The 27,546-nt window shown below is 42.2% G+C and overlaps 1 protein-coding gene across 2 annotated transcripts; it reads left to right on the top strand.

Moving 5' to 3' along the window:
- The first annotated feature begins 6,825 nt into the window (after window positions 1-6,825).
- Window positions 6,826-27,167, top strand: LOC134480501 (uncharacterized). Of its 2 annotated transcripts, none has more exons than XM_063268004.1 (5): window positions 6,826-7,231; window positions 19,740-19,899; window positions 21,232-21,363; window positions 22,032-22,215; window positions 26,377-27,167. In XM_063268004.1, the coding sequence occupies exons 3-5, from the start codon at window positions 21,272-21,274 to the stop codon at window positions 26,380-26,382; spliced, it is 282 nt and encodes a 93-aa protein (XP_063124074.1). In that variant the 5' UTR covers window positions 6,826-7,231; window positions 19,740-19,899; window positions 21,232-21,271; the 3' UTR covers window positions 26,383-27,167. The 2 variants fall into 2 exon arrangements, with proteins under 2 accessions (XP_063124074.1, XP_063124073.1); XM_063268003.1 differs by lacking the exon at window positions 6,826-7,231 and adding an exon at window positions 16,245-19,017.
- Window positions 27,168-27,546: the final 379 nt, after the last annotated feature.

The raw sequence follows: 27,546 nt of genomic DNA, 5'->3' as shown, positions 1-27,546 counted from the left end.
GCGAATGTTATTGCAGCCCTCTACATCTCACCCTTATAATTTATATAATTTATAGCAGTCATGATCACCCTATCGCGTGCAATGAGGAAACCTCAGCGATGTGCAAGGGCTGATCAAAGGAACACTGAGTCTCTCTCAATCCCAGTGCAATGGATCCACAGATCCATGGGGTGCAGGAGCAGAGAACTCAGATACAGAGAGAGTCCCTCTCCTCCCAGTGCAATGGACCCACAGATCCATGGGGTGCAGGAGCAGGGAACTCAGATACAGAGTAAATCCTGAACAAGATAACCAAATTCCAGGTGAGGCCCTTTGTACAATGGCCACAAGTGCTTGAGTGATAACGGCCTTGTCACGTTACGGTTGAGATCTGAGTTTGCAAACCAACCATGGTATGAATACTGATCAACAGCATAGGGCTGCATCAAACAGAGCCACTCCCGATAAGTAGTGGGTACCTCATTTGGTCCTCCTCAGCTGTTACCACCAAGGACCGTAGTCAAGCCACTCCTATAAAATTTAGAACTCCCAATTGTTAGTAACTACTCCAGAAAGTTCACCCACTGTACTTGTCTAACAATAGATTGGGGGAGGATAACTCCAGACACTGCAGACACAATGTCTGCAGCAGTAAAGGCTGCTACAATAGCAGCGAAAGTGTCAAGGTCTTTTCCAGGACAGAGTTCTCCAGTCACTGTAGCTTTACACAGGTGGCTTTCTGTGAAGCTACAGTCTGTAAAATGACAACACCAGTTACCAGTTAAGGCAGCAAGAGTCACCAGAGAAATGAAGGGACAGGGGTAACAGTTGGAGTCAGCAAGTAGCAGTGTACAGAGTCTGAGCGTAGGCCACAGTGGGACGGGAACACACGCAGCGGTAACACTGACTGCAGCAAAGGCAAAATCTCTGTGATGACAAAGGATGAAGGGGAATCTTCTATCTTCCTCTCAGGGCAGAAGAATGACTCCAGGGACCCGAACCAGGAGAGCTGAATAACCAGGATCAGCAAGTCTCAGCAACCACTCAGGCAGCTGGCACACTCTTGTAGCATCCTGTAGAAAAAACACAAACATTCCCTCTTCCCCATATAAAATATCTGGACAGGAACATGTCAATAAGTGGATCTCTCTATTTCACCTAGGCAGAAGCATGCCTAGTTGTAGGGTGCCATAAACTTTGGCATCCAAAATTTTAAAATTGAAATAAAAGGAGCATTATTTAACATACAGGGATAACTCCCCCTTTTTATTTATTAAGATATAGGAAAGATATTATTTATTAAGGTAAGTCCTCGAGGATTAAATTGAGGACACTGAGCACTTGTATTTATAAATTGACCTGTATACCAAATTATTGTCTCCAGCATAATTGTATTGGATATATAAAGAATGAGATTTTTTTACTAATTGTTCTTATGTAAGGACTATAATCTGTCTGGTATCTGTCCTCCCTTGCTAAAGAGCCCAGGCAATCCAGTTTGAGTTCTTAAATGTCCTATAAAGGAACAGTATTTATTGCTCTTAACCACTAAGCCATTTCTCTAGCACCTCACAAACTTTATTTACCTAAACATAAGCATTAATTAGAAATGTCAAATCTTGTAAATATTGTCCAGATTCAGTCTTACTAGAAATCCCTGAGCTGGCAGGGTGAAGCTGGGAGTTGAAAGTAAGCAAATGTAGTTTTCCTCTTTTCGTGAGGGTGTGTTAGCAACTCTATTACCATTTTTAAAGAGCTGGGTCTATGGTTTTGTTTAGTTGTCTGAGCCAGAGCACTGAAGGGACAGTGAGTTGTCAGACATTTACACTGAAATCACTCACTGATTTCATGTAGAAAACTTGTCTCTAATAAAGCATTAAGTAATTGAAATCAATTGTAAACCACAAACCACACATTGGCTATCAGTATATGAATTGAAAGCTTGATTTTTTAACATTTTAAAAACAGCGGCTAAAGCATGGAATTTAATAATCTTTGCTGAAGCAGCAGAAACTCAGGAGAATAAACAAGTGATCTAATCAGATATGTAGCCTTTTCATTAGATGAACCACCTATAAATGCACTAAGCGCATTTCCTATGGGTTGTACGCACAAATATGCAGGAAGTACAAAAGCATGTAAAGAGTAAAATTATCAATTTTGCCTGAAAAAGTTGTATATGTAATAGGCCAAATATCAGTATTTAGTAGTAACCAATTAACTGTTGTTTGGAATAAGATATGTTTTACCAGGTTTCTATTCAAAATACTTCCATGACTCTAGTCCACAACTCTGTACTAACACAGCTGAAGCTTTATCTCCAATGTGCATAACAAAGACCTAAGTCCTCTGGTAAGGTGAGGTACTTAGCCAATTGACATATCTTTAGAAGCTAAAATTAGCTTCAAATATTCTTATCCGGAGTAGTGTGACAGCTACTCCCCAAATATTAAAGCTCATTTTAAGAGCAAAGGTTTGTAGTAAAAATTACTATATACATTGAAAGATTTAAGTTCTAACTTCTTACACTGAAGAAGCAACAAAATTATCTAACATGAGGCTGTTAGCAATCCTCTAAATCTATCCTGAAATGGCAGTTGGAGTAAGTAAACTGGCTGTAATGCTCTCACAAGTTCCAAAACCTCATCAGTCCTTCGTAAATCTTGTAACAATCTCTACCTGTATGATTTTTCCTTAATTAAAAATATGTTTGAGTTAGTCAATGTAACACTGGCAATCTTAAATCACAATCTTTAAGTTCTCTTTGTAACACCAGAACACAGCCAGGAGGTCACCTGAGTTCTGAGTATGGGACTAGGCAGCTGTTCTCTGGGCAGTGGAAATTAGCATTAGAATACGGATAACTTCAGGGCAAGCCACAACTTTGGAAAGCAAAACTCAACCTCCAACAAACAATCTAGTCTCCAAGGCACCCCAGGTCTATCTATTATGTTACAACTTTTGACTGTCAATTCTTACATTTGGACGCACAATGGTGCGGTCTCCAATACCTCAAGGGACAATGTCCTAAATTCTTTTAGAAGCCTGGTTTCTAGGATAAGAGTTCCATAAAAATATTACCTCAATTTAGACCTGTTTCCCTAGGTTGGCTCATGTCACCTGTTATCTAGAATGACTCCATCCAGATTACCAGCTTTATGTCAACTTTCTGTTACCAATATTATACCTTTTTAACCGTATCCAATAACTTGAAAGCCAATAGTCCATAACCAAGGCAAGTAGAGCATATTTATACATTTAAAACCAATGAGAAACAAAATTGAAGTGGCTACACCTATCTTTAATATATAGACCAAACACCATTTTTACCCTTTTGTTATGATTTTAAGAGAAGCACCTTGTCACCTGTTGAGTCAATTAATCAGTCAGGGATTTTTCTAAGAGAAACAGCTATCAACTCTTGTATGAAGAAGCTGTTGGCGCTTTTAAGATCAGCTCCTGTAGACGCTTAGCTTCTGGGCAGCTTCTCTAGCTAATCTAGACACCTGGCTCTAGGCACAGGGCTTCAAAGACCTGATTAAAACTGTTTTTTATTCATTGTTCCCTTCTTGAAGCTAGTTAAAACCAAGTCAAGGTGCGCACGACCGGCAGATAAAGTTTTTACCATTTTTTTCTTTTGAACATGAAACATAAAACTTTTAGACAACGAGAAACAAAAACCACATACATACACTGACAGACATGGGGACATCCTGGTGTACCAGAGACAAACAATAGAGAAAGAGGGGAAAAAGCCAGATGGTGTTCACGGTGACTATCCATCCAGTGGAGCTGATATGGGCGATGGATTGTCTCAATTCCTGGACTAGTCCACCAACGTGTTGAAACCCAATTCTGTAAGACACTGAGAGATATCTGAGCAGTACAACCGATATTCGCCAATGGTATGGAAGTGAAACACAGCCCTGAGTATCTTTACTCACAACCCAATTACATTAACTCTATCAGGCTGTGCACGGGCACTGAGATGTCCTTTTGTTTGATTCTCCTGAATAAATTTTCAGGCGGTCTGCCTCTATCAAATCTGATCAGTATGACTCTGTAAAGCTGTCGCGTCAGCACCCGGACGCCGCAGCATCCCCAGAGTCGGCGCGGGAGCCTAATTACACCTTTCATAAGCACTAAGACAAAGTTTTTCTCCCAAAATACTGTGTTCTGTTTATCTCCTTCCTTGTTCTCTCCCGGGGCGTTTTTTCCCCACTCTCTCTCTCCCTCGGATCTAAAGTCCTCGAGAGGGTCTCTTTTCTTAAGTGCACTTTTTCCCTTAAAACTCTTTAATTCGTTCTCTAACTCTGTTTCTGACGCACTGTCTCTCCCTGTCCCCAACGCTCTCCGCTTTGCTGTTACAGCTGGGCAGTTCCCACGCGACCTCTGACGCCGTTTGGTGGTAGCTAGAAACTCAAAGGTCAATAGAAAAAGCCCGAGGGTTGCCAGAGCAACCACAGCGGCACCTGCCGCGTCCGGCAGGGGACTGAGTTGGAGCAGATCAAGGCTAGCCATGGTCTCTCAGAGTTTTTTACCTGTATTCCATAGCTTCTGAATTTCTTCCGTGAAACGGAGGCCTCTCGTAGCACCAGCGATGTTTTTGTCCCGGGTTTCTCGGCACCAAATGTCCCACGCGAGACTTTCTGCCGGCAAGAAGCACGCGAGACATAGAAATTCTTGCTATGAGTGATACTTTATTCCTATCTCATGGAGAAGCCCCGCGCGCCGGCCAGGCACGCCTATTTAACCCTCGAGCACGCATCCACACCTGATTGGTTGCTTACTCATGATCTCATCAGGCACGCCCCGGAATGGGCAAAGACCTGGCAGGAAGGCACTCTTGCACATGCGCACAGTTAACTACCTGAAAGGGGGGGCCGGCTGGCGCAGCGAAGGTTGGAGCCATCTTGCAATGGCAGAGTCTATCCTGACCTACCACGTGGGGCGCAGTGGAAGACAGCGCCAACTAGTGGTGGCGAACGTATTGCAGCCCTCTACACAGAGCTTTGGACTCTGAAGTATAAAAGTAAAGAGTTAAAGTTTAAATAATGATAAGTTTACAATTATTATTATTATATTGGCCACAGGCCTGGGTATAGGGCAAGCCTGAAACTTTGGAGAACAGTTGTAATTCTTAGTTCTTGATGAAATGTAGTCATTCTTTGCATTTGATTTGGCAATGATTATAAATATCTTTTTTCTACCCACTTTTGGATTATTAATAAAGGACTGGGGCAAGAGAAAGGCTACAGAATATGTGAAGACTAAATGAGAGAGCATGAGGGAGTGAATGAGAGAGGAAATGACAGAGCTAATGTAAGAACAAATGTGAGAGCGAATGAGAGAGCATGACAAGAGCATGTGAAGAGTGAGTGGAAAGAGAATGTGAAGAAGGAATGAGGGAGCTAATGAGGGAGCGAGTCTGAGAACAAATGTGAGAGCCAGGGAGAGAGCATGAGGAGAGCATTTGAGAATGAGTGAGGAGAGAATGTGAGGTGTGTGTGAAGACTGTGTGTGTGCGTGACAGGAGAGTGCATGTGGTGTGTGTGAGATATGTGTGAGGTGTGTGTGAAGATTGTGTGTGTGCATGACAGGAGAGTGCATGTGGTGTGTGTGAGATATGTATGAGGTGTGTATGAAGACTGTGTGTGTACGTGACAGGAGAGTGCATGTGGTGTGTGTGAGATATGTGTGAGGTGTGTATAAAGAGTGTGTGTGAGAATGAAAGGGTAATGAACAGACGTGTGCATGATTGTGGGAGTTTGAGAAAAGAAAACTGCAATAAAAAAAGTGGAGTGCACAAAAGAATGCAGCGTGTGTGCAGCCTCAAGCTGAGAGAGAGAGAGAGAGAGAGAGAGAGAGAGAGAGAGAGAGAGAATGACTTTAAGCCTTGAAGTTGCCTATCAGTTTGTACCCAAAGAGGAGTCTGTGGATATGTATTATGTGCCTTCCAGATAACCCTGCTTCCAGGTGAGAACTCTGATCCTGTGTGAGGGCCAGCAAAGGCTGACAGAATGGCTGCTCCCCTGAGGGCAAAGGATAAAACTTTTAGGTCTATGACCTCCTAATTTATCTTTTCACCTGAATACTTATTATTCAAATTTTCTTACTGGGATAAAACTATGATCCTGGTGAGGGTCTTGTCTCTTGGATGCTCAATCAGTTCTTTGTTGTCACAGACTGTTTGAGCTTACTCCAGTCACTGGGACTTATTCACACCTTCAAATTTGCTGAACTTTTCAGATTTCTAACGTTTGTGGCAAACTGAGTGGCAAAAGCAATGAATGTTGAGCACTTCCCTGGGGTCCAGTGCATATGGAGCTACGGGTGTATGGATATGGTAAATGTATGGCTAGCCTGCTGGATGTGGGCTCACAGCCAGGTCAGGATGCCTTCAGGTGAGGACAGCAGGTGGTGGCTTGTGCCCTGCTGAGCCTGCCTAGGAGAGTGGCAACCACAATCGCCATGCCCAAGCCTCCAGCCTGGGGCACCTGGAAGATCCGGAGGCTTTGGCCGCGGTTATGTCAAGGTGGGCCTGGGGGCCTCAGAAGCAGCCCTGGGCCTCCGCAGAGCCCTGAGGGGGACTGACGGGCCTGGGCGCAGCCGGGAGCTAGGCACCAGGCGCCTCCGCGGGTCACACTTCAGCGTGTTGCCTGCACCACGCAGTGGGCACACGTGTCCTTCCCACCCCGCCGTTCGACCGCGCCCGAGCCAGGCCTCAGGGCACGCGGAGCTCCTGGGTGAGCGCGGGGCCTGAGGGGACGGGGAACGCGCGTTATATTTGGCGCCGGCAGCAGCGCGTGTGCCTGGGCCAGTTTTCCTTCCGCAGGTGCCAGCAGCCGGGGCGCCGCCGCCCAAGCTGACTCCTCTCTCTCCCTCTCTGACCCCGGCAGGGCCCAGAGGTGATTCTGCCTGCACGATGTCCTCCTTCCTGGAGACGAGCTCTTCGCAGGCGCCACGTCGCGAACAAAAAGAGAGAGAAAAAAAGAAAAGAAAAAGCAGAAGAAGAGACCAGGGAAGCGGGCCTTAGCGGCCTTGGGGTCACCTCGGCCCCGGGAGGGCGCGCTATGACAGCGGCGGTGTTTCCAATGGAGACTGCAGCCTCTCAGTGTCCAGGAACGAAGCCCAGGCCAGGGGACCTCGAGGCGTGGAGCTCGCGCTGACCCTAGCCCGACCTCCGGTCTGGTCCCCAGGGACAGCAAGCAGCAAGCAGGGCGGGCTGCACCGCCAGAGCAACAGAATCAAGGTAGGTAGGAGACCCGCGTCTGTCCTTGGCTGGTTCTGGCCCCGCCCCCTCCCCTCCCCTCCCTCCCCTTCCCCCTGTCCTGGGAAAGCAGTGGCAGAAGGAGGCAGGGTAGGGGAAGGGAGGGTTCAGGGATGTATGGAGAGCTGAAGTAGGGATTGGAAAGCCCAAGGCATTGGGAAAGAATGGAGAGGTAATCTGGAGTGTGCTGTTAATGGACGGGGATCCTGGGAAAATATTTTCTTAAAACCTCAGGCAATGAATGTATTATTTAATAGATTTTTTCTGATCTACTTTGAAATTGGTTGCCCCTTGCAAGAGATTGTATTTGGAGGATGTAAAATACCCTCCTTCAATTACTCGGAGAAAGGGAACATAAACAGAGATTTCCTCTTTTTTAGCCTCCAGAGCTCTGAGAGATTACAGTTCTGCATAATTTAATTCTTTCCTGCCTGCCATGAGCAGGCCTCCAGATCAGCAAGTTCCTTTGGAATGGTTTTGCTTGTTTTTGTTTATTTTCCATGGTGCTGATTAGAAAGCCATGAATTGTTTTGTGAATTTTAAATTTCAAGAGGTGGCACCCAGAGTTGATGGTGGTTTCCTTCACACATTGCAGTGTAGTTGCAGCATAAAAAAAAATACTTCTTGTGACAAGAAGTGGAAAAAGAAAGTTGATGTGCTAAGAAAAGTAGAGCCTTGAGCCAGATCAACCATTTGGCTTCCTCAAATATGGAGCAAGCATGGAATGTGGCTTTTTCAGAATCGAGGGGGTTTTTAGGATAGGGCAGTGAATGCTGTCTGGTGCTAACCCGTCCCTTTTGTGGCTGACAACCCTTAGGAGAAGGTCAGAATGTGCCTACAGAACAGAGTGGGCACTGGTGGTGTTTGAACTCAGAAGTGCTCAGGAACTGTGAAAGTTTCTCTGTTATCACCCTGGAGCCATCTAGTGAAATAGACCACTGTGATGCTGTGTAAGAGGCCATTGTGAGGACTGGAGAGATGGCTCAGTGGGTAAGAGCACCAAGTGTTCTTCCAGAGGTCCTGAGTTCAAATGCCAGCAACCACATGGTGATTCACAACCATCTGTAATGAGTACTGATGCCCTCTTCTGGTGTGTCTGAAGACAGCTGCATTGTCTGACATATAAATAAATAAATCTTACAAAAGATTGTCATCTACTGCAGTTTCTATGTGGACAGGGCTTAAAGATCAAGTACATTGCCTGTCTTTAAAGATCAAGTGTATCACCTAACTTTCAAACCAAGAAATGTAGTGTCTTTTTTGCTGCTTGTGGAGCTTTTAGTGATGTATCTTTTCTCTGATTATGTCGTTTGTTTCCATGATAGTTGTTTTCAAGTGAATGTGATTATTGATCCTATTTGCAGAGCTATTCAATGTTTCTGTTTGAATTGGTTAAATATTTGTGGTGAATTTGCTTTGTGATATCAGTAAAATGTATGTGAAAATTTTAGAGAGTATATTGTTTGGGTAATTATAATAACTTTCCCCTCAAGTGGTGGCCTGTTTACACATTTAAAAGACTGGAATGTATTACCATCCATAGCAGGATTGATAGGGAAGCACAATGGACAGCAACAGTGTTGTTCCCTTTGACAGTTGTGGGAGCCAAGAATGAAGTGTGAGTTGCCTATTTGTGTCTTACAAAATTGAGACTGAGTATCATTACTGTAGAAGCCCATGGAAAAAATGATGAAGTTTTCAGAAATCACCAGTTAAAGAAATGGTGATATTGCTTATATTGAACTCTGAGTTTCAAAGTTATGTTTCATTTCTCTTTATTCCATAATGAAGCAAATGGTGCTGGTTCAACTGGAGGTCAACATGTAGAAGAATGCAGATTGATCCATGCTTATCACTCTGTACAAAGCTTAAGTCCAAGTGGATCAAGGACCTCCACATCAAACCTGATACACTCAAACTAATAGAAGAAAAACTAGGGAAGCATCTGGAACACATGGGCACTGGAAAAAATTTCCTGAACAAAACACCAATGGCTTATGCTCTGAGATCAAGAATCGACAAATGGGATCTCATAAAACTGCAAAGCTTCTGTAAGGCAAAGGACACTGTGGTTAGGACAAAACGGCAACCAACAGATTGGGAAAAGATCTTTACCAATCCTACAACATATAGAGGCCTTATATCCAAAATATACAAAGAACTCAAGAAGTTAGACCGCAGGGAGACAAATAACCCTATTAAAAAATGGGGTTCAGAGCTAAACAAAGAATTCACAGCTGAGGAATGCCGAATGTCTGAGAAACACCTAAAGAAATGTTCAACATCTTTAGTCATAAGGGAAATGTAAATCAAAACAACCCTGAGATTTCACCTCACACCACTGAGAATGGCTAAGATCAAAAACTCAGGTGACAGCAGATGCTGGCGAGGATGTGGAGAAAGAGGAACACTCCTCCATTGTTGGTGGGATTGCAGACTGGTAAAACCATTCTGGAAATCAGTCTGGAGGTTCCTCAGAAAATTGGACATTGAACTGCCTGGGGATCCAGCTATACCTCTCTTGGGCATATACCCAAAAGATGCCCCAACATATAAATAAGACACGTGCTCCACTATGTTCATCGCAGCCTTATTTATAATAGCCAGAAGCTGGAAAGAACCCAGATGCCCTTCAACAGAGGAATGGATACAGAAAATGTGGTACATCTATACAATGGAATATTACTCAGCTATCAAAAACAACGGCTTTATGAAATTCGTAGGCAAATGGTTGGAACTGGAAAATATCATCCTGAGTGAGCTAACCCTATCACAGAAAGACATACATGGTATGCACTCACTGATAAGTGGCTATTAGCCCAAATGCTTGAATTACCCTAGATGCCTAGAACAAATGAAACGCAAGACGGATGATCAAAATGTGAATGCTTCACTCCTTCTCTAAAAGGGGAGCAAGAATACCCTTGGCAGGGAAGAGAGAGGCAAAGATTAAAACAGAGACTGAAGGAACTCCCATTCAGAGCCTGCCCCACATGTGGCCCATACATATACAGCCACCCAATTATACAAGATGGATGAAGCAAAGAAGTGCAGACCGACAGGAGCCGGATGTAGATCGCTCCTGAGAGACACAGCCAGAATACAGCATATACAGAGGCGAATGCCAGCAGCAAACCACTGAACTGAGAATAGGACCCCCGTTGAAGGAATCAGAGAAAGAACTGGAAGAGCTTGAAGGGGCTCGAGATCCCATATGTACAACAATGCCAAGCAACCAGAGCTTCCAGGGACTAAGCCACTACCTAAAGACTATACATGGACTGACCCTGGACTCTGACCCCATAGGTAGCAATGAATATCCTAGTAAGAGCACCAGTGGAAGGGGAAGCCCTGGGTCCTGCTAAGACTGAACCCCCAGTGAACTAGACTGTTGGGGGGAGGGCGGCAATGGGGGGAGGGTTGGGAGGGGAACACCCATAAGGCAGGGGAGGGGGAGGGGGATGTTTGCCCGGAAACCAAAGAATTATTATTAAGTATTAAATAAATTAAAAAAAACTGAAAACAACAAAAAAAATGTAAGTTAAAATTATCCAATAAAAAGATTCAAAGCCAAAAAAAAAAAAAAAAAGGTGCCTCCACGAGATGAAATGAGAGGAGGTTTAAGGCCTTGACGGTGACCTGACAGCTACTCAAGAGTGGTTCATTGCTTTTCTACACTAAGAGGATTTAAAGCATATGAAGGAGATTGTAGTTCTGGAAACCCTGGAGGATATCGACAAGAACGGGGATGGTTTTGTGGACCAGGATGAGTACATTTTGGACATCTTTTTCCCATGTGGACAATTCCCCTATGACAGACTGGGTTTTGTCTGGGGAGCAGTTCAATGATTTCCTAGATCTGAACAAGGATGGGAAACTGGATTAGGATGAGATTCACCACTGGATCCTCCCTCAGGACTATGACCATGCACAGGCTGAGGCCTGGCATCTGGTATATGAGTCAGACAAAAGCAAGGATGAGATGCTAACCAAGGAGGAGATTCTAGACAACTGGACCATGTTTATGGGAAGCCAAGCCACCAATTATGCGGAAGATCTTACCAAAAATCATGATGAACTTTGAAAGACATTCATCTTCGTGTGGCCAATGGTCACAGGCTTCCTGCGGATGTTCTGGGTTATTGCTATATTTGTAAAGTATATAGCAGTTGTGTCCCTAAACAATGAGAAACCTTTCTAAAGCTCAAAAAAAATCATATATTGCACCACAAACAATAATAGTTGGAGATTTAAACACACCACTTTCATCAATGGACAGATCAAGGGAACAGAAATTAAACAGAGACATAGAAAGACTAACAGAAGTTATGAAACAAATGGATTTAACTTATATTTATAGAACATTCCATACTAAAACAAAAGGATATACCTTCTTCTCAGCATCTCATGGAACCTATTCCAAAATTGTCCATATAATCAGTCACAAAACAAGCCTCAACAGGTACAGGAAGATAGAAGTAATCCCATGCATTTATCAAAAAACCACAGACTAAGGCTGCTGATCAATAACAACAAATAGGACAGAAAGCCCACATATACATGGAAGTTGAAGTCAATAACAACTTGTTCATTGGAGACATAAGAAAGAAATTAAAGACTTCTTAGAACTTAATGAAAGTGAAGATATAACATACTCAAACTTATGGGACACAATAAAAGCAGTGCAAATAGGAAAACTCACAGCTCTGAGTGCCTGCAAAAAGAAACAGGAGAGAGCATCTGTCATCAGCTTGACGGCACACCTAAAAGCACTAGAAAAAAAATTAAATAAACCCTAGAGGAGTAGAAGGCAGGAAATAATCAAACTCAGGGCTGAAATCAAACAAGAAGAAACAAAACTGAGTATCAAAAGAATCAGCAAACCCAGGAACTGGTTCTTTGAGAAAATCAACAAGATAAATAAACACTTAGCCATACTAACCAGAGGTCACGGAGAGTGTATCCAAATTAATAAAATCAGAAATAAAAGGGAGACATACAACAAAATCTGAAGAAATTAAAAAGATCATCAGATCCTACTACAAAAACATATATTCAACAAAACTGGAAAATGTGAAGGAAATGGACAATTTTCTATACAGATACCAGGTACCACAGTTAAATCAGGAACAAATAAACCATCTAAACAACCCCATAACTCCTAAAGAAATAGAAACTGCTATTAAACATCTCCCATCCAAAAGGAGCCCAGGACCAGATGGATTTAGTGCAGAATTCTATCAGACCTTCCTAGAAGAGTTCATACCAATACTGTCCAAAATACTCCGCAAAATACAAACAGACAGAGCACTACCAAATTCCTTCCATGAAGCCACAATTACTCTTATACCTAAACCACCCAAAGATACAACAAACATAAAGAAAATCAGATCAGTTTGCTTTATGAATATTGATGCAAAAATGCTCAATAAAATTCTTGCAAATTGAATCCAAGAACACATCCAAATGATCATCCATCATGATCAAGTAGGCCTCATGGCAAGGATGCAGGGATGGTTTAATATACAGAAATCCATCAACGAAATTCACCATATAAACAAACTCAGAGGAAAAAAAACACATGATCATTTCATTAGATGCTGAGAAATCATTTGACAGAATTCATTACCCTTTCATTAATAAAGTCCTGGAAAGATCAGGAATTAAAGGCCCATATCTAAATATAGGAAAATGCAAAATACATCAAACCAGTACCTAACATCAAACTAAACTGAGAAAATTGAAGGAATCCCACTAAACCAGGAACTAGACACGGCTGACCACTCTTTCCCTACTTTTTCAATATGGTACTTAAAGTCCTAGCCATAGCAATCAAACAATGAAAGTAGGTCAAAGGGAAAAAATTAGAAGGGATGAAGTCAAAATACTAATATTTGAAGATGATATGATAGTCTACATAAGCACCACCAAAATTCCACCAGAGAACTACTTAACCTGATCAACAATTTCAGCAAACTGTCCGGGTATAAAATTAACTCAAACAATTCAGTACTCTTCCTCTACTCAAAGGGTAAACAGGCTGAGAAAGAAATTAGGGAAATGACAGCCTTCACAATAGTCCCAAATAATGTAAAATAACTTGCTGTTACTTGAACCAAGCAAGTAAAAAATCTGTATGACAAGAACTTCAAGTCTCTGAAGAAATTGAAGAAGATCTCAGAAGATGGAAAGATCTCCCATGCTCATAGATTGGCAGGATGAATATGGTAAAAAATGGCTATTTTGCCAAAAGCAATATACAGATTCAATGCCATCACCATCAATATTCCTACTCAATTCTTTATAAAGGTAGAAAGTGCAATTTGCCATCATTTGGTATACCATAAAACCCAGGATAGCAAAAACTATACTCAACAATAAAAGAACTTCTGGGGGAATCACCATCTCTGACCTCAAGCAGTATTACAGAGCAATAGTTTGTATGGTATTGGCATACAGACAGGCAGATCAGTGGAACATAATTGAAGACACAGAAATGAACCCACACACCTATGGTCATTTGATCTTTGACAAAGGAGTTAAATCATTCAATGGAAGAAACATAGCATTTTTAACAAGTGGTGCTTGTTCAACTGGAGGTAAGCATGTAGAAGAATGTAAGTTGACCCATCCTTATTGCCCTGGACAAAGATTAAGTCCAAGTGGATCAAGGGCCTCCACATCAAACCAGATACACTAAAATTAATCGAAAAAAAGTAGGGAAGAGTCCCGAAGACATAAGAACTAAGGAAAATTTCCTGAACAAAATACCAATAGCTTATGCTTTAAGATCAAGAATCGACAAATGGGACCTCATAAAACTGAAAAGCTTCTGTAAGGCAAAGGACAGTGTCATTAGGACAAAAAGGCAACCTACAGATTGGGAAAAAATCTTGACCAATCCTGCATCTGATAGAGGACTAATATCCAAAGTATACACAAAACACAAGAAGTTAGAGTACAGAGAGCCAAACACCCCTGTTAATAAATGGGGTTCGGAGCTGAAGAAAACATTCTCAGCTGAGGAATATCGAACAGCTGAAAAGCACATAAAGAAATGCTCAACATCCTTAGTCATCAGGGAAATTCAAATCAAAACAACCCTAAGAATCCACCTCACACCAGTCAGGATGTCTAAGATCAAAAACTCAGGTGACAACAGATGCTGGCGAGGATGTGGAGAAAGAGGAACACTCGTCCATTGTTGCTGGGATTGCAAACTGGTACAAGCACTCTGGAAATCAGTCTGAAGGTTCCTCAGAAAATTGGACATTCCACTACCTGAGCACACAGCTATACCTGTCCTGGGCATATACTCAATAGATGCTCCAACATACAACAACAAACATGCTGCACTAAGTTCATAGCAGCCTTATTCATAATAGCCAGAAGCTGGAATGAACCCAGATGCCCTTCAACAGAGGAATGGATTTGAAAAATGTGGTACATCTACACAATGGAGTACCACTCAGCTATCAAAAACAATGACTACGTTCAATTCATAGGCAAATGGAAAGAACTAGAAAATATCATCCACAGTGAGGTAATCCAATCACAGAAAAACACACTTGGTATGCTGTTGGGAGCAATGGCCTTGAAGCCCTCCATTATTGATGTTATTATTATGGTTAGCATTAAGTATGACTGGGTTCATGGAAAATCCACAGCCACCTCAGAAGACTAATACAAATGTGGTGGTCAAGATGAATAATCATATGATAATGTGTGATGTTAAGATACCCAATGTCATGACCTGTAACCTTTCTGAAAAACCAACAGCCTGCTGACTAATAGATATGACAAACCTGTGATCTTTCTGACATCCTGTCAACATCAGCCAATTCCCTGACCACACGAATATTGTGTCCTTGGCGTGCGTAAATGTTTCTTACTTCACCCCTCTCTCTCTTACCTTTTTATGGTACAAATTCATCCTTGGGGAAAAATAAAATTGTCACCTTGATCAGACTCTTGTCTTGGCGTCCTTCTTCGCGTCTCTTGTCCCTCATTCTCTTCCAGGTACTCAGCACCCCTCATTGACAATATGCACTCATTGATAAGTGGATATTGACCAAAACCTCAAATTACCCAAGATGCAATCTACAGATCTCAGAAAACTCAAGAAGAAGGATGACCAAAGTGCAGATGCTCCCACTCCTTCTTAAAATGGGGAACAAAAATATCCACAGGAGGCCAAATCTAAAGCAGAGACCGAAGGAACAGCCATTCAGAGCCTGCCCCACATGTGGCCCATATATATACAGCCACCAAAACTAGGTAAGATTGATGAAGCTAAAAAGTGCTTACTGAAAGGGACCGGATATACATCTCCCCTGAGAGACACATCCAGAGCATGACAAATAAAGAGGTCAGTGCTGGCAGTAAACTACTGAACTGAGAACAGGACGCCCTTTATGGGAATTAGAGGAAGGATTCAAAGAGCTGAAGGGCTTGCAACCCCATATGAACAGCAATGCCAACCAAATAAACCACTAGCAAAAGACTATACATGGACTGACCCAGTGGTCCAACTGCATATGTAGGAGAGAATAGCCTTGTTGGGGCACCTGTGGAAGTGGAAGCCCTTGTTCTTAACAAGGTGGGACCCTCAGTGCAGGGGATTGTCCGGGAAGGGGTTTCTAAGTGGCATGGATTGGGGGACCATACATATTGGAGAGGGCACGGCAGGGGGGCTTAAGGACCAAAAGCTGCAAAACGGAATAAGTTTTGAATAAAAAATGTATATATATATTTAAAAAACTAAAATTTTAAATAATGATAATAATACTAAGAAATATTCAGAAAAAGAAACTGTGAATAAGAAAGAAATTTTAGGATTTGGAAAAAGATGAATGCCAGGTATTTGAAAAACTGTATGATCGGGTTGGGGATTTGGCTCAGCTGTAGAGCACTTGCCTAGCAACCGCAAGGCCCTGGGTTCGGTCCCCAGCTCCAAAAAAAAAAAAAAAAGAAAGAAAAACTGTATGATCATGGTAAACACTTTAATATACATGAGAAATTTTTTTACATGTTAATGAACTGCATCTTTTGTTTAAATAGTGAATGGAAATCCAGTGCCTTCCTGGCTGTGAGTCTAGGTATCCAGATGTAGTGGAATTCATTATTTGTTGGTCCTGAATCTTTGAGTCTGCTTCTAACACAGCTTATGCCAAGGAAACTAGGCCAAGGTGATATCTAAGCCATTGACCAAACTATCTGGACTAACAATCACAGGTGAAATCCCACCTTGTAAATGGGAGGAGAGGAATAAAAGATACCTTTAAGGATTTAAAAAAGATGAAATGTACCCAAAAAAAATCCAATAAAAAAGTTTAAAATAAAAATAACTTAGGAAATACAAAATACTGGGGTGCCACTCCACAATCATGATGTGTTTCTTCTGTGATAGCTTACAGGTTAATTTACTTCTCTATGACTGTTTTCTTATTTCAAAGTAAGTAATGGCATCATCTGTGGAGTGGATGGTGAGAACAAAAGCTTTGCCTAACTTGAATAATCGATCCCTCCTGAGCATGTGCTTAACATTCTAAGCACACGGAAATTTCCTGAGGGGATTAAAAAACAAAATCCAAACATAAAACAGGAACGACAACGATGTAAAAACATTCTGCACTCTGGGTATGAAGGCATGTTGCAACTTTAATCAGCTTTGTAGGTATTTCTAATAAACACACAAAGAAACAAAAATCCTATCACAGTCCTAGCAGTTGCATCCAACAAAGAGAGAGCTGTGAGGTAGTGTGTGCTGCTTCTTTCCCCAGATACCCCTGGGCCTCAGGCCTGCACCCAGTGAATTGGACCAAGAGCAGCCAGGTTGAAATTCCTGCTGCCATGGCAGGATTCTGCAGGAACATTTCCCTTTGACAACAAGGAACCTGTGTGGAGGAGACCGCTTGGTGAGTCCTCAAGGACTCTACATGTCCTATTCTACAGGGAGAAGCCCTGCCAGGTCTTTGGCAAGGCCAGCCATTTGTATGGGGAAGTCTCTGGTCCTGTGGCAGAGAACGAGGAATGGCAGAAAGAATGGCAGCGCCACTGAGATCAAAGGATAACCCTTCTAGGCCTATGACCTCCTAAATAATTTATCTTTCACCCGATGCCCTATTCACATTTTCTTAATCTCATACAACTGTGATCTTGATGAGAACTGGGCTCTTGTTTTCTTAATCAGTTCTTTGTTGTAACAGACCTTTTTAACTTACTCCAGCCCCTGAGACTTATTCATACCTTCTGTATGCAGTAGGACCCTTGGTGGGACTGTCATCTCGAAAATAGAAGGTTCGGTAATCCAAAAGATTGGACTCCAGTTTACCTCAGGCCAGGAAAGAAGTCAGCCACCATTAGTAAAAGAGCAAGGGAAAAATAACATAGGAAAAACAAGTGGCTTAATCAGTAGAAAAGATCCTCAACTTCTAAGGCCCGCACATCTGCACCCCTCTCTTCTGAGCTTTGTATAGTGATGTTGTATAACTCCAGATGGTAGTAAAAGGGAGAGTTCTTCCCAGAAAGGTCAGACATGATTTTCACTCTTACATCTCTGAGGTGGGCTGGCATTATAGCACACATTCATGTTGAATTATTATAACACCTATGATAAGAAGACAGAATCCGTATATCACAATGCCAAATAGACTCCCTCCTGAACGTATGGACCCATTAAAATTGAGGTTCAACCTGAACTCAGACCATTCCACTCCCTTCCCGTCCTCCTGATTCTTATGTTTGCTACAAGTAAAAGATCATGTTGTAGTCCCCAATATTCTCATGCCTAGACTTGTCTATTCACGGAGAAGGATATTGGAGAAGTGATGGTTATATAGTTACAATGTAGTAACACAAGGTCCAGGTTGACATTTGCTCACTGATGTCCAATTTAATTGTCTTGTTATATTTGAGAAAGGGAGGATGTCCTCCATAATATATAAAACAGACAGAAATTTATTGTTTTATATATGCTCTGTAGTTGATCCCTATGTTCCCAAGGAAAAGGAGTTTTTATTGCAAAAAAATAGGATTATAGACCATTGATTTTGTGAAATACATGGATATGTAAATGGAAACAAGGTCGGCTTTCAAGGACTGCACAGTAAGCAAATATTTCCAGGTTTTATACACTCAGAGGTATAGAAGAAATATATTGGCCTCCAGAAAAAGGGAAAAAGCTTAGAAATCGAAATACATGTCACATGCATTGTCTCGAGTAGTAGATTTACTTTTAAGAAAAGTCTCCCTCCTCCTTGGTCCCTAGAGATTTGGGTGCTAAGAAAAATCTGTTCTCCAATTCAGGGTTGTAAGAAACCCTCCGCAGCAAAAGCATTGTTGACTTCTAATGAAGCAGAGAGACATATCTAGCTTTGAAATAGAGGTTGCCAAATGGTATTCCCAGTGACACATGGGAGACTGGAGGAAAGGGTCCCCACAGAAATTCATCAGTGTGGGGAGAGCTGGTTAGTAGGTAGGCCATAGAATTTTCCAGTGACATCACCAGTAAGCCGTTCACTGGACACTCTATTGTATCTAAGAGATCCCTAGAATCTTCTGTGATGTCACCAGTGTTGTGGTGACACCAACTGCCTTTGGGATATTACTTCAGTTCCCTTTGGGTTCACAAGCAGGCATGTTTCGCCAGCTGCTCAGGCTATTTCGGAAGGAAAGTGTTGATCAAGGAGAGACCGCACCAGGTCAGAGGGAAGCTGACCCCCTCTCTAGTGAAACAGGAAGGAGGAAATCATTCTTGGGAAGGCTTGGTGAGTCTTGGGCAGAGTTGGGGAACATCCTCAAGGAGGTAGGTTTGAGATGTGCCTTCTAAGACTAGGCCTTACAAGCAGGAGCCTTGGGATTTTTCAAAGGCAAACCAAGAGTCAGGAGTTCCTGATCTTTAATTTGAGAGAAAGCCATAAAGTTGTAAGACTTCAGTGTCTTTTCTTGAAGCTTTTTAACTATGAGTGTCAATGATTGGCAGGAGGAGGCACTGTGAGATTAACAATGTAACCATCCATGTTTGGGAGTTGAAGCACTTCATCCTCTAGATTACTGTACGTTACATAAGTCTTGATGGCGAGAACAAGGAAGGATGCACCCCTAGTCATGAATTGAGTTCTCAGACACTTTGGGCTGGACCACACTTGGTTAGAGCTTGATGGTGCTAAACATTATGAAGTCATTATGAACTCCAGGATTATCTGCACCACATCTGATATAACAATGTCGCAGATGTTTATGTCTCAGTCATATTATAACTTTCAGTGCCACGGGTTGTGTAATAGTGAGTGTGGCACGTGTATGGCATTAGAGGTTGGGAACAGGGACATAGCTTAAGAATCAACCTTTAAGAAAGCTTTTCTGCTCTTTCAGGGATTCACCCAGTCTCTACCATTTCCCCTTCCTCCACCTCCTTTTCGGATTCAGAATGATCTATTCTGCCCATTGGTTCAAATATGCAAATTCACTTGGGTTTATCTGAATACAGGTTTTGGTAGGAAGGCATCATCCCAAAATGTCATCAGTCAGCAAGAGGAGTGTCTAAAGGAACTGGAGGAACTCAAATTTGAAATCCAGAAGTGTCAATTCGAGAGGGATGAACTTTATCAAATCCTGGATCTTTATATCTATGATGAGTGGGACCACAGGTAGTCATTATGCCCAGTAACCTGTTCACTGTCTTGCGCTCTCTCTCTGCTACCTCAAGATTTACTCATAGCACGAGAGAGTTTCACCTCTCATCCTGAATTTGAAGGAGATTTGGCAGGCATTTGCTTGTGAGATGAGCTAGGTGCTGTGTGTTTAGGGTCAACCTCTTTTGTACTTGACCCTGAGCCTCTTGGATTAGCATTGGTTCTGTCAACAGCTAGAATGACCTTGTCACACTTGCTGCAACTGTGTGTGTGAATGAAATGCCTGCACGTCATCACTCTTTCCTCTGAATTTGTTCATTATACACTGATTCTATGGCACCTCCATGGATGTAGTTGGAATTCTAAACGTGTTTGGATATGGGTTGGTGTGTATATATGTGGCAGTATTTGTTGGTGGTTTACTCTGGATCAGGACGTCTGGGACCTTTGAATGGGTCTGAGGATTTGTTTGATCAACAGTTTGCAGGTCATGATAGTGATTAGTACATGGAGGCCCACACTGATCAACACAGCACTTTGCTCCTTCTGTATACCTTGGTGGCACACAGGACTCTCCTGAGGGGAGGGGGTGCTATAAATCCTCTTCCCTGTCAAACATAGTTATGCCCTCTGGGAATTCATGTAACGATAGAAACCAAGGATTGAGTATACCTGCTTTCAAAACAAGAGAAATGTCATCACAGCTTTCTCTTGGGCCCAAAGCTGTGGCACAGACTGGAGGAATCTTCTTCCTGAACTAGTGAATTCCATCATGCTCACCTGGCCAGCTCTTGATGGTCAGGTCCCTCCAACTGGTACTGTGACTCTGTTGTCCTGTGCCCAGGATAATAAACTTAACCAGTACAAATACTTTGAAGGAGCAAGTATGTGGAACATACTGAGTTTAAGTAATAGAGAGAACAGTCTGATTTTACCTAATTTGTTTCACCTGCTTTGATCTTTAGTTTTTTTATTTTTTTAACTATCCATGGATTGTTTATTGTGACCTAGAAATGGTCACTGTGGTCTTGACAGTTGTTATTCCCAAACAGGGAGCTCTCCGGCTCTGCCCCCTCCTATATAGTGAGTCTTTGCAGAACCATATCTCTCAGGATTCCAAGGAGTCCTTATTTCAAAACAAATGTTTGCTTATTTACATAGAAATATTTTCTGTGGATTGAGTCTCACTGTTGGGTTTTGGTCTGGTTTTTGAGTTTGCCATTTTCTTCCCTTCCACCATTCCTTGAATTTGAAATTTTTTATTATATATTTTTATTTACATTTCACCTAATTCTGAAATCGTGAGTTCAAAACATTATTTGTTCCTTTGGCCATGACCTAACCCAGGCTGCATGTCGAATTGCCAGTCCTTCAATCTGAACATGAGATGAGAATGATGGCTATGCAAATGATGACCAACTCAATAAGTGATGCCATGGAGAGGTACAAGGAGCTCATACAAGTGAACAGTTCCTACCGGTGAGTCGCTGACAGAGATGAGAACCCAGCACTAGGCAGGGAATGCTTCTGTCCTGTATGACTTTAACAAAAGTCAGGGCTCTGGTTCCATGGTGTTTGACTCTTAACAAGAAGGCTGCTTCCTGGCAAGGGTCTTAGATTTGTAGCTCTTGGACTCAGTTGTCCTACATGTGAAGGGTGTAGAAGACCCTCCAATTGTTATTTTCCCTGTTAAAGTTCCTCTAGATTGAAAAGGTTTGCACCATGATGGGAATATCAATCAACTCTGAATCTCTAGGACTCTGACAGGAGATTTAAAGATCTGTGATCCATGAGAAACACATGGAAAGAGTCTATATCTATTGGGTCTTCAACTACCCCTCAGAGAGGCTTTCCCCACAACGTGAAGATGGTTTCACCATACCATGGACATACGAGCTCCCTTATGGACCATCTCTTCTTCCTTGATTTATATAAACCGTCTTAGTGTCAGGATTTTCAGAAGTACTTTGCTTCATGTGGAATGTGGATTCTGGATTTGACCTCCTCTAATTGGTGCTAACTTGCATAGTGTGGCTCTATTCTGGGGATTTCTGAGGATGAGGACCCTTGAAGGGATGATTGGACTTGTAGGAGTGACAGGCAAATAGAAGCTGGCTGGGATTTACCATTTTTTGTTTGTGGTTCAGCATCAGGCACTCCCAGCTCCTGCGTGAACAAGCTCAATTGAAGAACAATATACAGATTTTGCTGAATGAGAAGAGAGAACTGCTGGTGGAGCAGACTGAACTGCCAGCATTCTCTGTGGAGACAAAGAGGCTCTGGGAAGAGGCCGGAATGAACATCTGTGACCCCAGTGCCACGCAACAGCAGGTAGGGTTAGGCCTCAGGGTCAGGTTGTCCTCAGGTCTTACCATAAACATAGACAAACCAATGTAACTGTCTATTGACTGATCCATGTCCTGACCTAGGTCTCATCCAAGTGTTCATTCATGTGATGGTTTACAAGGCTTTCTGTGGAGATAGCCCCTTTTCAAGAAACTGCATGTTTGGAAAGCAAATGCTCCTGCTCTTCGAGAATCTGCACTTCATTAAGGGAGATAGGTTGATCACACAGCAGAGCACTACATGCCATTATGGATGGAGGGTGCTATGTGGGAGCCCCTCTTTAGACTAGAGCAGGGCTTTGAGGGATGAAGCAAAAGCCCAGAGCCCATTTTCTTTACAGGGATCCTGTGAGACTCAGGAAGTAAGTAGTTTTCAAGGAGGAGAGCCTGGTGGAAATGCCAAAGAAATGGTTCTCATTGTCATTTGTGGTGGCTTTTGTTCTTCCTCCCCTCATGTCCCTGTATATGAAGATGGTGACTTCATGCTTCATAGATCTTGGGTAACTACAGAGCCTGTGTATCAGCATGTCAGTCCTGTCTTATTTGAGTGCTCCTGGAGAGTTCATAACTGGGCCTTAGAACCTGAAGCTGTTTAGAAGAGCAAGGATGTGGAAAAGGTTTCTCAAAGGCTGAGGGTTGGTATGAGAGACTTGAGACTTCAAGAACAAAGTTATCCATATGTACCCCCAATTCTCACCAAGAAAGTTGCATTGCTGTGCTGACCTGCATCTTAGGGAGCATGCGGGGAGGCCAGTTCATGACATGCAGTTTTGTCCAGTCATTATCTAACTTAGTCCTTTAAGCCTAGGTCTCTCAACAAACATGAAGCTTCCTGTTTTGTGCTGGCCAGCAGTCTTTGCATCATTCGTCCAGTTCCAAGATGAGCCCCCTCTCTTATTTGTCTCAACACATTCTTAAACCATTCAGCTATTTTAAAAATGAGGATTAGATTTCTTCACTTTACCTGAACAGAGTTATCCCGCGGGAAGATTCTGGATTGTCTTATTGGCTTCACCATGATATTGCATGGAATCCTAGAGTGCAACCCTCTGCTGACATTGCTTTGCTGACTATATCATGGGCACTGCATTCTTTCAGGATAGATTCCCTCTCAATATTGTACACAGTGCTGCATTTCAGAAAATTCACTGTATGTTATTTATTTAGCCTTTTTCTGACTGACATTGAGGTTGTTTTAATACCACAGGAACTCTAATGTGATCAAATGTTCCTGGGAACTGACCATGAGTCACTGTCTCCTCTGGTGCTTCCAAAGTCTTCTATGAAGGAAACAGAGTAGTTTTAGTGAGGGGCCTATGATGAGTCAGCATAGAGCTTGATGGAGTCTTTTCCTAGAAATCTCTCTTGGGGATTTGATGTTGTGTTGTTTAGGCTATCTGTGCAGAACATGTAACTTACTTGTCGGACCAGCAAGTATCTGCATAGAAAGGTTTCCTGAAGTGGAAATGAGTACAGGCCAGGGCAGCACATCTTACTTGTGTCTAAGAGACTTGTACACAGCATTGTTCCCACTAATTCCTCACTCAACAGGAAATGTGCTGCATAAGAGCAAAGTTTTCATTTGTGCATGCAAGTGTGTATCTGTGTGTCTGTGTTTGTGTGTGTGTTTGTGTGTGTGTGTGTGTGTGTGTGTGTGTGGTGTGTGTGTGGGTATATGTGTGTGTGTGTGTGTGTGTGTGTGTGTGTGTTTGCAGTAGTGAACGTATGTTTCCCTCTATTTCCAAGTTTCATGAGAAAAGTACTCTAAGCGTTCACTTTACATCCATGAAACATGAAATAGAGCTGCCCAGTCATTTGGCATCTCCATCTAGCTCTGTACAGCAAAAGGACACTTAAATTACTAATTTATTGTTTCCAAAAATTTCAGAATGAATTATCTTGTGAAGTCTGGGGGAGGAGTGGAAATATGTTCAAGTGAGTCATGTTTCACAGGGGTAACAAATGGTACAGGCCTAGAGCTTGCAGGTCCCTTTTTGTTATGGTGTAGAAGCAGGACAATAAAATCCTTTAGAAATGCAACCCCCAAAAAGAGGACACAAAAACACCTGTAAAGTTAGATTTTCAAGTGATTAGGGGCAAAACTACTGATCTGCATTGAAATCCTTTGGAGCACATCAAAGGAATGGAGTACTGGGAGGTAAGGGCAAGGCTTCTCTAGAAAAATCCATGAGTTTATTCTGCTTCTCTGTTCTTTGTGAATTGTGAAAGCCCACTGGAAGGTTATGTCACTCACTGTGTCTTCTCCAAGGTTGCTTTCCACATTGCCTGCTACCATTTCTTTCGAGCTACCTTGGCACACTACAACTTCCCCATGGAGTTTGGCTTGGATTTTATTCATTGAGAATTTGAGTTGCTTGGAATTGTATCGTCATCCAGAAAAAGTCCCATAGCTATGCTGTGGTGCAAGAACAGGGCAGTTTCAGGAACCCCTTTAGGTGCACAGATAATCCAAAGTGCTCCTCTATGTTATCTGTGTAGCATTCTGCAAGTGCTGTCGATCAACATCATTTTCTCTCAGTTAATTTCAGCCTCAATGGGTTAGGAGAAATGATGAGCTTCAAATGGGTCTGACAGTGTAAGAACAGGTAGCCCTATGAGAAGCCATGTTCAGAAAGTGGAACAGAAGTTTTAGTTAACCCAGTGATTCCACAACAAGGAGTAGGTATTGCCATTGCAACTAGGGAGCATCAATGTTGTAGTGGTCCCAGAGTAACCTTGAAGGAGAATCTATCCAGACGTCCATCAGCCAAGGAGTAAAAGTGTACCATACGATGGAGCCCTTCCATAGATTCTGATTCAGTGTGAGATAATCCATGCAAGCGTTTACTTACTTATTCAAATTATCTGTGGAACAATCACATTACGGGGAGAAAATTTGTTGATTTGGATCCTGGTTATGGAGATTTCCTATGATTCTAGCTTTGGGCATGAAGTCACTCAGGCTATGGTAAAGACAGCTCCGATTAGAAGAAGTTGCACACTTTGGGGAAAGTCTGAAAGAGTGAACAAGAACAAGAGTCTAGTCCACCACCAATATATGATCCTTTGCTGAGCAACAAGACTGCTCTACACAGCCTTTGGGACTTGCTAAGCCAGATTGTTAATGGGGAAAGAACCCTGAGTCTATGACGGTTTATGGGAGGACAGCACATCACTGACTGAGCTGTCTATAGGTCTGGCCACTATGTACATATCCCAGTCAACATTTGTTTTTATGCCTCCAGCGAATCCTGGGGAATCTTTACATTAAGCATTAATGTTCAGGTAGGAACACAGGCTGGAAGAAGCCATTTGAATATCCTTTCCCTATATAAGTACCCGTTTTGGGTGAATGACCACCTACATGGATTTCAGCCTCAGGCAGTTAAAGAGCTACTCAGAGTATAGTTCTGGTACAGTTCATGTGAATTTTGCCCATGAAACAATATATATGATCCTCTGGATTTCTTGCTATGTTCTACTCCTTTCTTCCTGTGATCTCTCCGGAAAGATCTGAGGACATTTTCTCTTCTGTCCTCTCACAAATTGCCTTACACTAGCCATAGACTTACAGGGGTGCTGTTCTGTTTCTACATCATAATCACCTTTAATGTCCATGTGTACGCTGGGAAGATTTACATGGAGCACATTCTCAGTGATTACAGGATCTATGCAGTGAGCATGAATTTGAAGTGAGATGGCTTCTCTGTGTATTTGCAGACTCAGTGGTTACAAATGGAAACTAGACGGGTTCCTTCAGTGCTAACATAATCAGAAATTTCACCTCAATTCTGGGCATGTTCTCCAGAAGGAATCCACATGGTATTCTACGTTGCTCATACCTCTCTTGAACTCAGATTCAGACATAGCTACAATGTTATTATTCAATGTCATATACCTGGACCAGTGGGAAAAAATGCTCATTTTTCTCTTAATCCCAGCACAGTGCATAGTCCACAGTTCAAATTCCAGCAGTGTTAAAAGCTGAGATATAAATCCAAGCGCAGGTACTCTATGTCACTTGGGGATGCAGGGACTGACCTCAGCTGACAAGTCATGCTGGATTGTCCAACTGAATAGAGCTGATGTAAGAGGGAGAGCTGAATTGACAACCACTCAATAAATCTTTATTCCCTTGCTCTGCTAGGTCTGAAATTCTCCAGCAGAAACTCGAACATGACACAGACCAGGATAAGATCTCCCTTGGAGAGAAGAGCTACAGGAGGAGAACTAAGTGTGCACAGCAAATACACCACTATTGTGTCTCATCTGTAGTATCCATAGCAATTGTGGACTGCATTTTCCTCCTTTAGTTTAACTTCTTTGGATTGAATAGGCCATACTTTCACCTCAGCCTCTCCAACTAATGTGCACTTTTTGAGGGACTCAGAGAAGTGCTGATGCACATCAATCAAGAGCTGCTGGTCATCCAGAAAGACTGTGCATGTGTAAATTTGTACTTGTCCTGATGGGTCATCCAGAAGAGTTTCATGGAGATCAGTTCACAACATTGGAAAGACTTTGTGACAAAGTCTGTAATATCATTTATACTCAGTATTGGTAGGCTTTTTCCTTAATACCCCCACTCCAACAAAACAGACCTACTTCCACTCCTCTCGAAAAGATTGTTACCATCACTAACTGCTTGTCTACTATGTCTCCAAGGCAAGCCACAGGCTATAAGTCTATTCTGCAAAAGGAGCAGCAAAAGAATGCTTAGCGCAATTCTTCTATTTAAAGTTTGGTTAATTTTTAATTGTTTTGGTTATTTGGTTTTCCTTCTATTCATTTGAAGATTTATTATTTATCTGTTGTTGTTGTTTTGTTCATTTGCTTTTCTATTTTGATAAGGATATAGACTGTATATATTTACTACCTGCATCTGTTTACTATCAAGTAAATTGGATGTATTCTGGTCAATAAAGGAGTAATCTTAAACTCTTCACTCTTAGGAACCTTCTTTATTGATCATTAGTGTCAACATCTGAAGTCCCACAGCTATCAGGGAGGGATGGATCTCTGAATTCTCATGGGGACTGGGCATCAAATCACTTCCCAGTCAGACTGAGATTCACAGGCATTTATACAGTCACTGTGCACTGTGTTTCCAACTCTGAATTTCAACTTCATCATGCATACATTACCCACTGTGTATGCTTGCTGTCAAATATATAGTTACCTGTAAATTATACTCTGTCGATGAGAGTTTTGACCAAATTAATAGGATAAACATTAATTTTTCTGTAACACCTCCCAGGACATATAAACATTGTATAAGGGAGTTTAAAGCCATTGGGAATCCTGCACCCAAATCCCG

This window comes from Rattus norvegicus, chromosome 9, assembly GCF_036323735.1.
Source record: "Rattus norvegicus strain BN/NHsdMcwi chromosome 9, GRCr8, whole genome shotgun sequence".
Lineage (NCBI taxonomy): Eukaryota > Metazoa > Chordata > Mammalia > Rodentia > Muridae > Rattus > Rattus norvegicus.
This window is presented reverse-complemented; position numbering and strand designations above follow the sequence as displayed.

Excerpts from the sequence above, each read along its gene's own strand:
- LOC134480501 (XM_063268003.1), top strand. The coding sequence starts at position 18,888 with ATGTTTCGCCAGCTGCTCAGGCTATTTCGGAAGGAAAGTGTTGATCAA. Across the intron at positions 19,900-21,231 it reads TATGATGAGTGGGACCACAG|GCTGCATGTCGAATTGCCAG; the intron begins GTAGTCATTATG and ends GACCTAACCCAG. Across the intron at positions 21,364-22,031 it reads CAAGTGAACAGTTCCTACCG|CATCAGGCACTCCCAGCTCC; the intron begins GTGAGTCGCTGA and ends TTTGTGGTTCAG.